Source organism: Hemitrygon akajei, chromosome 11 (assembly GCF_048418815.1).
Source record: "Hemitrygon akajei chromosome 11, sHemAka1.3, whole genome shotgun sequence".
In the NCBI taxonomy this organism is placed as follows: domain Eukaryota; kingdom Metazoa; phylum Chordata; class Chondrichthyes; order Myliobatiformes; family Dasyatidae; genus Hemitrygon; species Hemitrygon akajei.
In genome coordinates, this window is record NC_133134.1 from 14,779,186 (window position 1) to 14,792,679 (window position 13,494).

At 38.2% G+C, this 13,494-nt stretch overlaps 1 protein-coding gene across 2 annotated transcripts in view; it reads right to left on the reverse strand.

The window, feature by feature from the left end:
* The window catches only part of cops3 (COP9 signalosome subunit 3), a 37,576-nt gene that overhangs the window by 19,606 nt on the left and 4,476 nt on the right, over positions 1-13,494 (reverse strand). For both annotated transcript variants that reach the window (XM_073060245.1, XM_073060244.1), the window contains exons 2-4: positions 2,993-3,122; positions 2,167-2,279; positions 2,015-2,064 (exon numbers count right to left, since the gene is read on the reverse strand). In XM_073060245.1, coding sequence (XP_072916346.1) covers positions 2,015-2,064; positions 2,167-2,279; positions 2,993-3,122 — 293 coding nt within the window. The remainder of the gene's footprint in view (positions 1-2,014; positions 2,065-2,166; positions 2,280-2,992; positions 3,123-13,494) is intronic.

The window sequence follows — 13,494 nt, forward strand, 5'->3', positions numbered from 1 at the left end:
TTTGAAATTTTCGCTGACCTCACGGTGTTTCTCGGCCCATTTCAATGCTTGAACCCAAATAATTTCTCTGGTAACAATGTATCCAGATGATCGCTGGTGATTCACCCACTCAACAACTTTTTCTTCCAGTTCTGGCCACTGGCATGTTTTCCCGCGGTTTGCACATTTTGTCTTTAGCATTTTCCTCAGTCTGTCCTCTGCCTTTCTCCACTCTCTCACTCGTTTCTCATTTACACTAAACTTCTTAGCAGCTGCAGAATTATTCATCCCTTTAGCAAAATCAACAACCTTCAGCTTGAAGCCAGCATCATATTGCATTCATTTTAATCTTTCGTACATGGTGGTGGCAAACTCAATACTGAGTACACGTACTGATCCTGCCACCCCGTGTTATGTTTTAACAAGATTACGATGGGTGCTAAATGGTTTCACGGGGGTTACATTTCAGAGGATTCTTTACCATTGGGAACCTAATCCAGAACTTCCCTCCCTGATTTATTTATTAAGAATTCACTTATAACGCTCTACAATGCATAGGCCTATTTTCTTAGCAGGTACTGGTTCACAAAATTTCCAGGTTTTGGATCCGGGAAAGCTGAGTACTATCATGTGAGATCTTGTGATCCTTTCTGGTTAAATCAAAATCCTCTACAAAAGGGGTTGGCTTATATAAAGGTAATATGAAAAAGTCACTGTATTTTTAACCTTGAAAGTGGGGGGGGTCAGCTTATACACCGGAATTTATGGTACTTTAAACTTTGAAGATAGCAAGAGAAAAAGTATCAATGGAACTACATTCAACAAGGAGAAAAGTGAAAAACTGGCCAAGAATCAACATTTTTAAACCTACAAAATGTTATTTCAGCTACTACATACTGTACAATACAAATTTGAATTTCATTTGACATTTTGTATGAATAACCCACTTTATTCACCATGTAAACCATTGAGAAACAAAATCAATGTTGGAGAAAACTTGACAATTTAAAACAATAAGCCCTTTACATCACAACTGAATGCCAGGGGAATTGGGGTTCAGCCAAATAAGCTGTATTTATTCATTCTGTACTCCAAAATTATCTGTTTTTATACAATACAAATAAATGCATATTTCATTTCACTTAGACTCTTGGCATCCAAGTGGAAGAATCCAAAAATAGAATAATGATGTAATTTTCCCATAGAAAATCTCCATGAGAAGGATGCATTGTGAATAGTTCATTTACATGATATCCCTTTTGGGGGGGGGGGGGGGGGAAGGAACATTAATGTGCATGGAGATTGTACATTCTGATTTATGGACATGGCAGAAGTCATTCCCCATGGCTCAAATCACTGAAATTCATCAAGCAGAAAAATCATCTGCGTCTATTAAAAAAAACTTCTACTCAATTCTGGAACAGAGATAAAGTAAGTACATAGTTTTTTTCAAAAACATTTTGAAAAAAGCTTAAAAAAGCTTAACATAATTTATCCACTACAGTCAAACCCATCAAATCTTGGGAAATAAACTAAAGCTTTATATAATAGAATCATAGAGCAGAGAAGTCAGCCTGCACAGATTCTTAGTTGATCATTTCTGTGCCTCTGCAGATGCTGCTTGACCTGCTGAGATTTTTCCAACAGTTTATCTTTTGCTCCAAACTCTAAAAGAGGGATCCAGCGTAATAATTTCCATTTTCCACTCTTTCTTCAGAGCACATTTTTTAAAAATGGTTTGGCCCAAAATACCCGAATTGGCTGGAAATTATTTTTAAACTTTTTCTGCCAATTCTCAGTTCGCCCCATCGCCATCAAGTTCTATTATGAAACATAGTATACACCATGACTCTTCCAATGCTCTTTTCAAACAACTTCAAAAATGCAACAAATGTTTGCAAATCTCCAACCATACAGAGACATAAAAGTCAAACATGAAGCAGACTAAGTATCTAAGGAAAATATTTCTAGCATTTCTACCTAATTTGATTTGAGGCCAGAGACAAATTTGAAAAATGAAATATTAGAAAAATACCTGTTTTCTTTCTACCAAAGCATTTGTCAACTGATGACAAAGACCCGCAACTAGAAAAGAAAAAATAAAATGAATGAGCTGTGTTAAAAGTTGCATCCGTTTACTTTGCAAACATTCACTGTAGATGTGAATATAGAGATACTTATACTTACAGGTGTCTGTTGCATATCTGATATGTTCACCATTACAAGTGCTAATGAAAAGCTGAACTTGGGAGAATAATGTTTCAAAATCTGGGATACTGGGCATAGAAAATTTCACATACCTGCAGAACAAAAAAATTAAAAATAGTAAGAAGCATCATTTGACTTTCATTGGAGGCATGTCAAATCAATCAAATTTTACTCAGAATGATGATTACAAAAGGGGCATCCTTTTAGAACGGAGTTTGGGGAGGAATTTTTTTAGCTGGAGAGTGGTGGATCTGTGGAATTCTTTGTCACAGGCAGCTGTGGCAGCCAAGTCTTTATGTATATTTGAGGCAGAGGTTTGGTCAGGGCATGAAGGGATACAGGGAGAAGTTGAGGCTGAGAGAAAAATTGGATTAGCCATGATGAAATGGCGGAGCACACTTGATGAGCCAAATGGATTAATTCTGCTCCTATATCTTATGGTCTTATTTCCTTTAACTTGCCCATTCTTTCTCACCTGCACATAAAACCCCCATCCAACACCATATCACAATTCTCCAACCCGAGGTTAGAGTTAAACCTTGGTTGCTGGAGTTATGCAGCATCAGAATTATCCTCTGTGCCACTATCTCCTCTTCCGCTAATTCCCTACTACACAGCTAAGAAGCCACTATGAAGATATTACTTACTTGAATGGACAAGCAGAATGACTGTGTCTAGCAACCTTTATGTAGCGAAATGCCCCCAAGACTTAACAATTCACTTTGGTGCCAGAACAAGGATCGAAGTTTAATTACATAAAAACAATTATGTTCAATTTATACAAAAACAGTCATTTGAAACTTACAATACTGCCAAGACTCCCAGAGAATGTTCCTGTACATCCAATGCACCTAGCACTGTATCCAAGTGAGAGAGATTTTTAGCCAGCAGCTCTCCACTCTTGTTGATGAGGTCACAGAGCTGAGTCATCTGTCCTAAATGGAAACAAATTTAATTCACACATTACATCTAATAGGTCAAATCTTACTTGCATCCTTGTAGCATCACAACTTCCAAGCCTACACACTTCAAAAGAAGGCTGGTATTCTGCCTAACCGTTTATCCTCCCTGGTACTTAAATTGTCTAAATTATACTAAAGCTATGATAACTATGAACACTGTTGTATGAAAAGAAATGATTTCAACACAAAGCAATTTATTGCCTAATTAAGCCACCACAATACCCCTCAATACACTGTGCCTTAAATATTATTAAAAAGCCTGTAGAAGCTATCCATTTCAATTCTTTTTTTTTATCTATGCACTATATTATTCCTTAATGACATCTTTGAAACAGCACTGGCTAATTATTTTATACATTTTCTAATGAATATAAAATGCAATTAATATGAAAGTCTCAGTAAGCTTTTGCACTTTAGCACTATGCTGTCTATAGCTTAATTTATAACAGCCTAGTTACACTGCTGTGCCTTGGAGAACTTTTAAAGATTAGCACATTATTTTCTCTCCTATTGATATCCGCAATTCAAAAAGGCTATGCTTTCTCCAATTTGATCTACACTTAAACAGAATGGAATTGCATGAATATTTAACAGTAAAATTGAGTTCACTGCAATTTTCTAAACAAAATAAACAAAACTGCGACTAAAATTCACAATTTATGGAAGGTTAACTTCCATGCAATGACACACAGCCTGTCGACCATAAACTGGGCGAAACAGTTATGTTCAAAGTTCAAAGATCAAAGTAAAATTTATTATCAGAGTACATACATGTCACCACATACAACGCTGAGATTCTTTTTCTGTGGGCATATTTAGCAAATCTGTAGAATAGCAACCTTAAACTGCAAGCATTAGAAACTGTAAACAAATTACGCATACAGATATAAATAAATAGCAGTAAATAACAAGCATGAAATAACATATAAAAGAGTACTTAAATGAGCGTAGCTATTCCCTTTTGTTCAAGAGCCTGATTAATGGTTGAGGAGTAATAACTGTTCTTGATCTTGGTGGTACAAGTCCTGAGGCTCCTGTGCCTTCTACCTGATGGCAGCAGCGAGAAAAGGGCATGGACTGGGTAGTGAGGATGTCTGATAATAGATGCTGCTTTTCTTCGGCAATGTTTCATGTGGATGTGCTCAACAGTTGAGAGGGTTTTACCCGTGATGTACTGGGCCATATCCACTACCTTTTGTAGGAATTTCTACTCGAAGACATTGGTGTTCCCATTCCAGGCCATAAGGCAACCAGACAGCACACTTTCCACCACACATATACAGAAATTTGCTAAGGTTTTTGATGACATGCTAAACCTCCACAGATTCCTGAGGAAGTAGAGGCTGTGTCGTGCTTTCTTTGCAATAATATGTAGGTCCAGGTCAGACCTTCTGAGATAGTGACACCCAGGAATTTAAAGTCACTGAACCTCTCCACCTCTGATCCTCCGATGATTACTGGCTCATGGAGTTCTTGTTTCCCTCTCCTGAAGTCTATAATCAGTTCCTTGGTTTTACTGACATTGAATCAGAGGTTGTTGTTATTACACCACTCAGCCAAGTTTTCAATCTCCTTCCTGTATGATGACTCATCACCAGCTTTGATACAGCCCACAACAGTGGTGTCACCAGCAAACTTCTATATGGTGTTGGAGCTGTACTTATGCCACACAGTCATAGGTGTAAAGCGAGTAGACCAGAGGGCTAAGTACACATCCCAGCAGTGCTACTGTGCTAATGGAGATTGTGGAGATTTTTTTGCCAATCCAAACTGGCTGGGGTCTGAAAGTGAGGAAGTCCAGGATCCAATTGTACAAGGCCCAGGTCTTGGGAGTTTACTGATTGGTTTTAAGGGAATTATGATGTTAAATGCTGAGCTATATGTGATAAAGAGCATCCTGGTATATGCATTTTTGCTGTCCAGATGTTCCAGGGTCGCGTGAAGAGTCAGCGGGATAGCACCTGTTGCTTTGGCAAGCAAATAGAAGCTGATCAAATGACAGAAGATCAGGTAAAAGAATTTAGAAAATTAAACAAAGTGAAAGAGAAACTGAGTAGCAAGGCTCAGACACTAAGCAACACCCATGAACTAGTATGGCAATAAGGGCAACTTTAAAGACAAGACAAAAACCAGTGCTGTTCCTGGTGACTGAGAAATACAACGAACAATAACAGATTATAAAGCAGACAGTGAACACCAGATAGTTTGACAGGAAACTTGTAACAGATACTAAAAAATGAAGTTTGCAACTCTTTGGAAATGAGGTTAATTCTGGAGAAAAGTAAGTCCTGTGAAATGTTAAATGAAAACAAGGAAATTACAGATATGTTGCATTTATATTTACTTCAAAAGCCAATAGAGCAGCAGGAAACAGAAAGCAGAAGTAATGGATAACTACTCAAAGTTGGAAGGCTGAAACTAACCCTTTCCTACAGGAACTACAGATGCAACTATTTCTTGTATTAATAAACCTGAATAAGTAGGTCTTTTATCGCATCGTCTAAGTTTGCCAATGACCCAACAATGGCCCTGTAAAGGAATTAATTAATTACAAAGAAAATTAGAAGTTTATCCTGACAGAGGACTCATTTCTTCTAGTCAACTATTATTTTAAAATGTGACATTGAAAGAAATGAATGGAAAAGGAACAGAGGTGGGCAAATGGAATGACAGACAAAACAACGAAATGCAGAATGGGCTTGAGGGGTTAACTCTTCTTGTTCCTTTTTTCCTGAATTTATTTTCAGTACTATTTGTCTAACAAACTAGTTACACCCTATCCCCGTTATGTGCGTCTTCAAACAATGCGGATTCAGTTATGCGAGGAACCTATTTCTACCGTCTCCTTATATGCATCCAAAACTCAGTTACGCGAGAAGAACTGCTTTCCCGCCAATACAAGTCACATGCACATGCCTCACAGTCTCACTCCCGCCAGTCTCACATTGGTTTTGGCAAGGTGTGGATGTGCGATCCTGCGCTCTTAAACTTTTGTTGGTTTTATCTACGGTGCAGTGATTTTGTGCTTGTAATATTTAACTAGGCCTCCTAAGCATCCGATGTCACGTCTGGCCATCAGCCGAGCGGCAGAGAACCACTTTAACACTTGAAAAAAAGTTGGAAATTATAAACAGCACAGCATCAGGTGAAGGTAACACAGCTCTGAGACGCTAATGCCAGGAACAGAATCTTGGCTTTGAAGTTCTTTTGTTGCTTGACATGTGCCAGCCCATCCTAAACATTTGGACAGCACTCATCCTAACATAACAGTGCGTTTCCTGCCACCTAACACAACATCGCTGATTCAACCATTTGACCAAGGTGTGATCCACATTCAAGGCGGTTTTTTTTACAGCGAACTATCTCTCAGATGCTGCAAGCAACAGACGATTTTGAAAATCCCGAGAGTTTACCAGCAGGGGAATGGTGGAAGTCAGAACATTTGGCACAAATGGCGATGGACATGGACCCAAGTTTAGAAAGGAGTCAGCATTTCAGTCGTTTCCTGCCGTCAACCCTTCTTCCCTACAAGAAAATTTTTGCTGAAAAACAAAATGCTGCCAAGCAAACAACCCTCACCACTTTCTTCAAACCGGTGTCATCTCCTGCTGCCGGCAGTTCTAAGAGTTCTGCGAGTCTTCCTTCACCCCTTGCTGTGCTTGATATGATCCCGACGACCACAACAACCACTCATGACCCGGAGCGAACACACCTGCCACTGTTGGTGAGTACTGTACACCATAGTATGTTAACTTTCTACGGTTTATTACACTGAATATTACCTTAAATTGATAAAATATAACATGAACATTGGTATGAAAATGTGAATAAATTACGGATAAAACATATTTAGGAAGCCCTCTGGAACGCATCCCTATTTTCTCCATTTGAATTATTATTCACATTATGTGTCGACTGTGAGGAACGTATCCCCACACATAACAAGGATAGGGTGTATTAGTTATTAGTTGCTATATTGTATTTTACTTTCTTAGTAGGTTAAGGAAGATTGGCCTGTCACTGAACATTCTGTCAAACTTCTACAGATGGACTACTGAAAGGGTCCTGACTGGTTGCATCATGGTACAATGTGGCAATTCGAATGTGCAGCAACATAACAAGCGAGAACAAGACTCTGCTCAATACATCATGGACATATCTTCCACTATCAGTAGCACCTACAGGAGGTGCTGCCTTAAGAAAACAACATCCATCATTAAAGATACCCACTATTTAATCTATATTGTCCTCTCACTGCTACCATCAGACAGCTGGTACAGAAGGCTTAAGTCCCACACCACAAGTTCAAAAACATCTACTTTCCTTCAGTCCTTGAACCAACTGGAAAACCATAATCATGACAATTTAGCAACAATTTGACAATTGGCATTTTGATCTCTTTACGAAAACAAAAGTTTTTTTTCTTTTTTTTAATTTATTTTTTATTCAAGTTTATCATCAAACTTTTCCATAAGATGTATTTCAGATACTGTACATATATATCATATAGTCATATTTATCACAAATCTCCACATAATAATTATCTGAGGTATACACTTCTAGAAAGGAGAGAAGAGAAAGAACAAACAAAATAAGAGAATACTCTTAGAGAGTAAGACCATATATTTTGGGTATATACCTCAAGAATGGTTGAAAAGAGATAAATATTTAATGAATATACTGCTGGTGGCTGATAAAAACTCTTACTAGGAAATGGTTATCACAGGAGAGACCAACTTTAAATGTATGGATGGAAATTACAATGGACATTTACAAAATGGAGAAGCTAACAGCATCAGTTAATCGTAAGTTGGAACAATTTGATTCATACTGGGAAAAATGGCTCAACTACATAACACCTCATAGGCCTGATTTTATTCTCACAAGTCAATGAATATGTTGTAAAACAAAAGATCACTCCCTACTTTGTAAAAAAGATATTTTTTATTGTTATTTTTCTTCTAATTGTATTCGTTCTTATAAAAAATGTATAATTTCCTTTATGTTTTGCTTGTGAATGTTGCTTTTAAGATGTATATGCTTGTGATACTGTCGCAGGTAAGTTTCTTAATGCACCTGTGCTTACATGTACTCGTAATTGACAATAAACTCGACTTTAACACTTTTTTCCCCACTCACTTCAGATAATCAAAGCAAAATATCTGCCTCCCGCAAAAAATTATATTCATCTTAAACCTACTTTACTCATTCTTGATTTTTTTTACATATACCAATAAAAACCTTAACAATTGTTCTGTACGCCATTACATTTTTTCCATATCGTTTCAGCCTGCTGTAATTCAGATTTTCATTATGGCTGCTTTTTAAGTCTTTTAATTATCACTTCTATGCTTCTTCAAACTTTTATGCTTCAGTTCCTGTGCAGTAACATCCAATCTGTACTGCATTTGGCTCTTATTTGAATTTTCCATTGGCTTTTGCAGTATTTTGCCCACTTCCTTTCCTAATCAACTTTTAGACAAATTTATTTTAGCTAATACCTCTTGATTTTAAGTCTTCAAAATACCAATTAATCAGCTGCCCATATCTTTTGTTTATTGTGCTTTTAAAATTGTCATCCACATCTCTTACATTTCCAAACAGGCCCACTTCATTTCTGAGAATTAGATGGCAGTAAAGAAAATGATTTTGGTGTAATCTATACAAATGCAGAAAGCAGCACCAATACATCTATTGATGCAACATAAAGGAATTAAGGGAGGAAGCAATAGGATTGAAACAATGTTTCATATATCCCAGCTTGACACCATTGCAACTTACCATACCCTCACCCCAGACCTGGAGAAAGTGAGGGGAATTGTTCAATGTGAGGATAATTTCAGCAAGGCAAAAGATTGGGCAAAAATTAGACAGTAACTGATTCAAGGTCACTGTTCAAGGGAGAAGCAGTGGGCACTCCAACCCTCCTGATGATGGGATGGAGTTGCAGAAGGATAGTATGCCCATAGTAAAGATGAGCCAACTGGAGGAGGATACATAAAGTGCCACAGATACAAGTAGGGGAAAATGAGACAGGCGAGAAGAATGAAGTCAAGTTAGTATGAAAAATATTCAGTAGAGCAAAAGCAGGCTGAAACAATGGGTCTGACCAGGCAATCCTTGTGGACCTTGGGGAGAAGATAGAAATGGTCTGTGCATGGTTGAGGCACTGTAAAGTTGGAAGATGTTCAAAGTACACATACGTCACCCTGAGATTCATTTTCTAACAGGCATACTCAATGAATCTATAGGATAATAACCATAACAGAGTCAATGAAGGATCAAACACGATCTATCTTTTCTTCCAGTTAGTCCAGAGTTAGTTCGGGTCTTGGCCCGAAACATCGACAGTGCTTCTTCCTATAGATGCTGCCTGGCCTGCTGTGTTCCACCAGCATTTTGTGTGTGTCAATGAAAGATCACATTAAATTGGCCATTCAATCAGTATGCAAAAGACAACTCACTGTTCAAATACAAAAAAAGAAATGATAATAATAAATAAATAATCAATAAATTTTGAGAACATGAGGCGCAGAGTCCTTGAAAGTGAGTCCGTAGGTTGTGAAATCTTTCAATGATGAGGCGTGAAGTTGAGTAAAATTATCCCCTTTGGTTCAAGGGCCTGATAGCTGAGGGATAATAACTGTTCCTGATCCTTGTGGTGAGTCCTGAGGCTCTTGTACCTTTTTCTTGATAGCAGCAATGAGAAAAGAGCATGACCTGGGTGCTTGGGGCTTCTGATGACAGATGCTGCTCAATGGTTTTACCCAGGATGGACTGGACTGTATCAACTACCTTTTGTAGGATTTTCCATTCAAGGGTATTAGTGTTTCCATACTGGACCATGATGCAGCCAGTCAATATAGTCTCCACTATAAATCTACAGAAGCTTGTCAAGGTTTTAGATGTCATGCTGAATCACCGCAACTCCTGAAGAAGTAGAGGCACTGCTGTGCTGGGCCCCAGGATGGAACCTTGGAACTAGTAACACTGAGGAATTTAAAGTTACTGACCCTCGCAACCTCTGATCCTCCAATGTGGACTAGCTCATGGACCTCTGGTTTCCTTCTCCTGAAGTCAATAATCAGTTCTTCAGTCTTGCTGACATCTGAGTAAGAGGTTGCTGTTACGACACCACTCAGCCAGATTTTCAATCTCCTTCCTATATGTTGTTTTCAGCAAGCTTGACTGTGGCACTGGGGCTGTTCTTAGCAACACAGTCATAAGTGTAAAGCAAGTATAGCAGGGGGCGAAGCATACAGCCCTGAGGTGTACCTGTGCTGATGGAGATTGTGGAGGAGATGTCATTGCCAATCCAAACTGACTGGGGTCTACAAGTGAGGAAATACAGGATCTAATTGCTCGAGGTATTGTGGCCAAGGTCTTGGAGCTTGTTATTAGTTTTGAGAGCATCATAGTATTGAATGACAAGCTGCAGTTGATAAAGAGCAACCTGATCTATACATCTTTGCTGTCCAGATATTCCAGGGTTGAGTGCAGAGCCAATGAGATGGCATCTGCTGTGGACTTGTTCCTCTTGTAGGCAAATTGAAGCAGGTCCAAGTCGCTTCTCAGGCAGGAATTGATGTTTCAGCACCAGCCTCTCAAAACACTTGCACAACTATCTGGGAGTCCCTGATCCAGAGGAATGTAAGATGATATCTCTAAAACCTGACATTTGACCTTAGCAGGATAGAGATGTGTTCACAGACCATAATAATATCACCCTTCTTGACAGCTTTGATGATGATGATGGGTGGGTGGGTGGGTGTGTGCGTGTGTGTGTGCGTACGCGCGCCATGCGAATGTCACAGTATCATGGCACCAGGCTTTCCCTCAATGTCAACAAAACAGCTGGTCATTGCGTGCACAAGTGAGTATAAGTCAGATGCCAATACAGTGTCTTTCAGAACAATTTACCTATATTATTTATACGGAACTTTTGTTAACGACACAGAACTGGAAGTCATACTTGGGTTAATTTTTTTGGTAGAGCTAGCTGCTTTTTTAGGTAGCCGTCTAATTTTGGGTTGCGAGGGGGGGGTGGATTCTCCAGTTCCAACACTACTCACTGTTTCTTTTGTTTTCCTTTGTTATTCAGGACATGTCTCTGTTTTGATTCTACGGATCTATGTTTACATTTTTGCTCCCAGACTGTTATTGTACTGCTTGATTTTCTATATGCCTGCTACCTTCTATGCACTAACAATTGATAATGGTTAATTCACTTAAATTTGTGAGCTGGAATGTAAAGGGATTGAATCATCCTGTTAAAAGAAGGAAGGTCTTCTCGCATATTAAACAACTCAAAGCTGACATTGCTTTCCTTCAAGAAACTCATATTCGTAGTTTTGATCATTCTCGGCTTCTGTCAAAGTGGGCGGGTCAGCATTTTCATTCATCCTTTGCTGCCAAAGCTAGGGGGGTCTCCATATTAATTCAAATATTCCTTTTGAACTCCATAAGGTATCTGATACAAATGGCCGCTTTATTATTGTTTCTGGTAAATTATACAATACTAAAGTTGTACTAGCAAACCTGTATGCTCCCAATTTTGATGATGTTAATTTTTTTGAACGTTTCTTCTCCTCGCTACCAGATTTAAACTCATACTCTCTTATACTGGGTGGCGATTTCAATTGTTGGTTAGATCCTAATTTGGATCGATCGTCCTCTGTTACTAGACTACTTACTAAATCTGCCTTAGCTATTCACTCTTTTCTCTCTAATTATGGTATCTCTGATATATGGCGTTTCCTTCATCCCACTGAGAGAGACTATTCTTTTTTTCACATGTTCACCATACCTTTACTAGAATTGACTACTTTCTACTCGATAATCAACTTATTCCATTTGTCTATTCTTGTGACTATCAGAGTATACTGATTTCTGACCATGTCCCAATTACTTTGTCTTTAAATTTTCCTGGTCTCCCTCAGAGGAATAAACACTGGCGTTTTGACTAGACTTTATTATCGGATGATGATTTTCTAAAATTTATTAAGGATCAGATAACCTTTTATTTTAACATCAATACATCATCTGAAATGTCATCCCAGATTGTCTGGGATGCCATGAAAGCACATTTGAGGGGTCAAATAATCTCCTATACAGCAAATCTTAATAGAAAGTCCTGTGCAGATCGATTAGACCTCATTAATCAGATTAAAGAATTGGATCAACTGTATGCTCAAACTAAGAATCCTGAATTATACAAGAAGCGTGTAGAACTTCAAACTAAATTTAATCTTCTGTCTACTCAACCTGTCGAACGCCAACTTCTTGAAAGTAAGAGTCGCTTCTATATTCATGGTGACAAATCTGGTAAATTTCTAGCCAATCAGCTGAGACGTTCCAAAGCCAAACAACATATTACAAAGATCTGGAAGGAGAATGGAGACTTTACATCGGATCATTTAGAAATCAATGACGCATTTAAAAATTTCTATTCTCGACTTTATTCCTCTGAATCTTTGAATGACAGTATCTCTGTTGACCATTCTTTAAATAATCTGAATATTCCTTCGCTTTCATCTGATTTCAAAGCCAAACTTAATGTGCCTATTTCATCAGAAGAAATATCTTTTGCAATTTCTGCATTGTCTTCAGAGAAATCTCCTGGACCTGATGGGTTCCCCGTAGAATTTTATAAATCATTCTCTTCACTTCTTTCCCCTCAGTTATTCTCAGTATTATCTGACTCGTTTAATTACGGTAAATTGCCACCCTCTTTTAATGAGGCATCTATTATTCTTTTATTTAAAAAGGGTAAAGACCCAACAGAGTGTTCCTCGTATAGGCCGATTTCTTTGCTCAATGTTGATGTTAAAATCTTGGCCAAAGTTTTGGCTTATAGATTAGAAACTGTTATTCCCTCTATTATTTTTGATGATCAAACTGGTTTTATTAAAAACCGTCTTCCTTTTTTTAACATTCGGCGTTTATTTAACATTTTATATTCACCTCCAACTGGGATTCCTGAATGTGTTATTTCCCTCGATGCGGAGAAAGCATTTGATCGTATAGAGTGGAACTACCTTTTTGCAGTTTTAGAAAAATTTGACTTCGGTCAAAGTTTTATCTCTTGGATCAAATTGCTGTATTTGTGTCCTACTGCCTCTGTTTTGACCAATTTTCAGAAATCCCAGTTATTTACCCTCAAACGTGGCACCCGCCAGGGATGCCCTTTAAGTCCCTTTCTCTTTGATTTGGCTATAGAACCTTTGGTGATAGCATTTCGAAATTGTCCTGAATTGACTGGGATTTGGAGAGGTGGTGTTGAGCAGAGTTTCTCTTTATGCTGATGACTTATTACTTTTTCTTTCAAATCCGTCTACATCCTTAC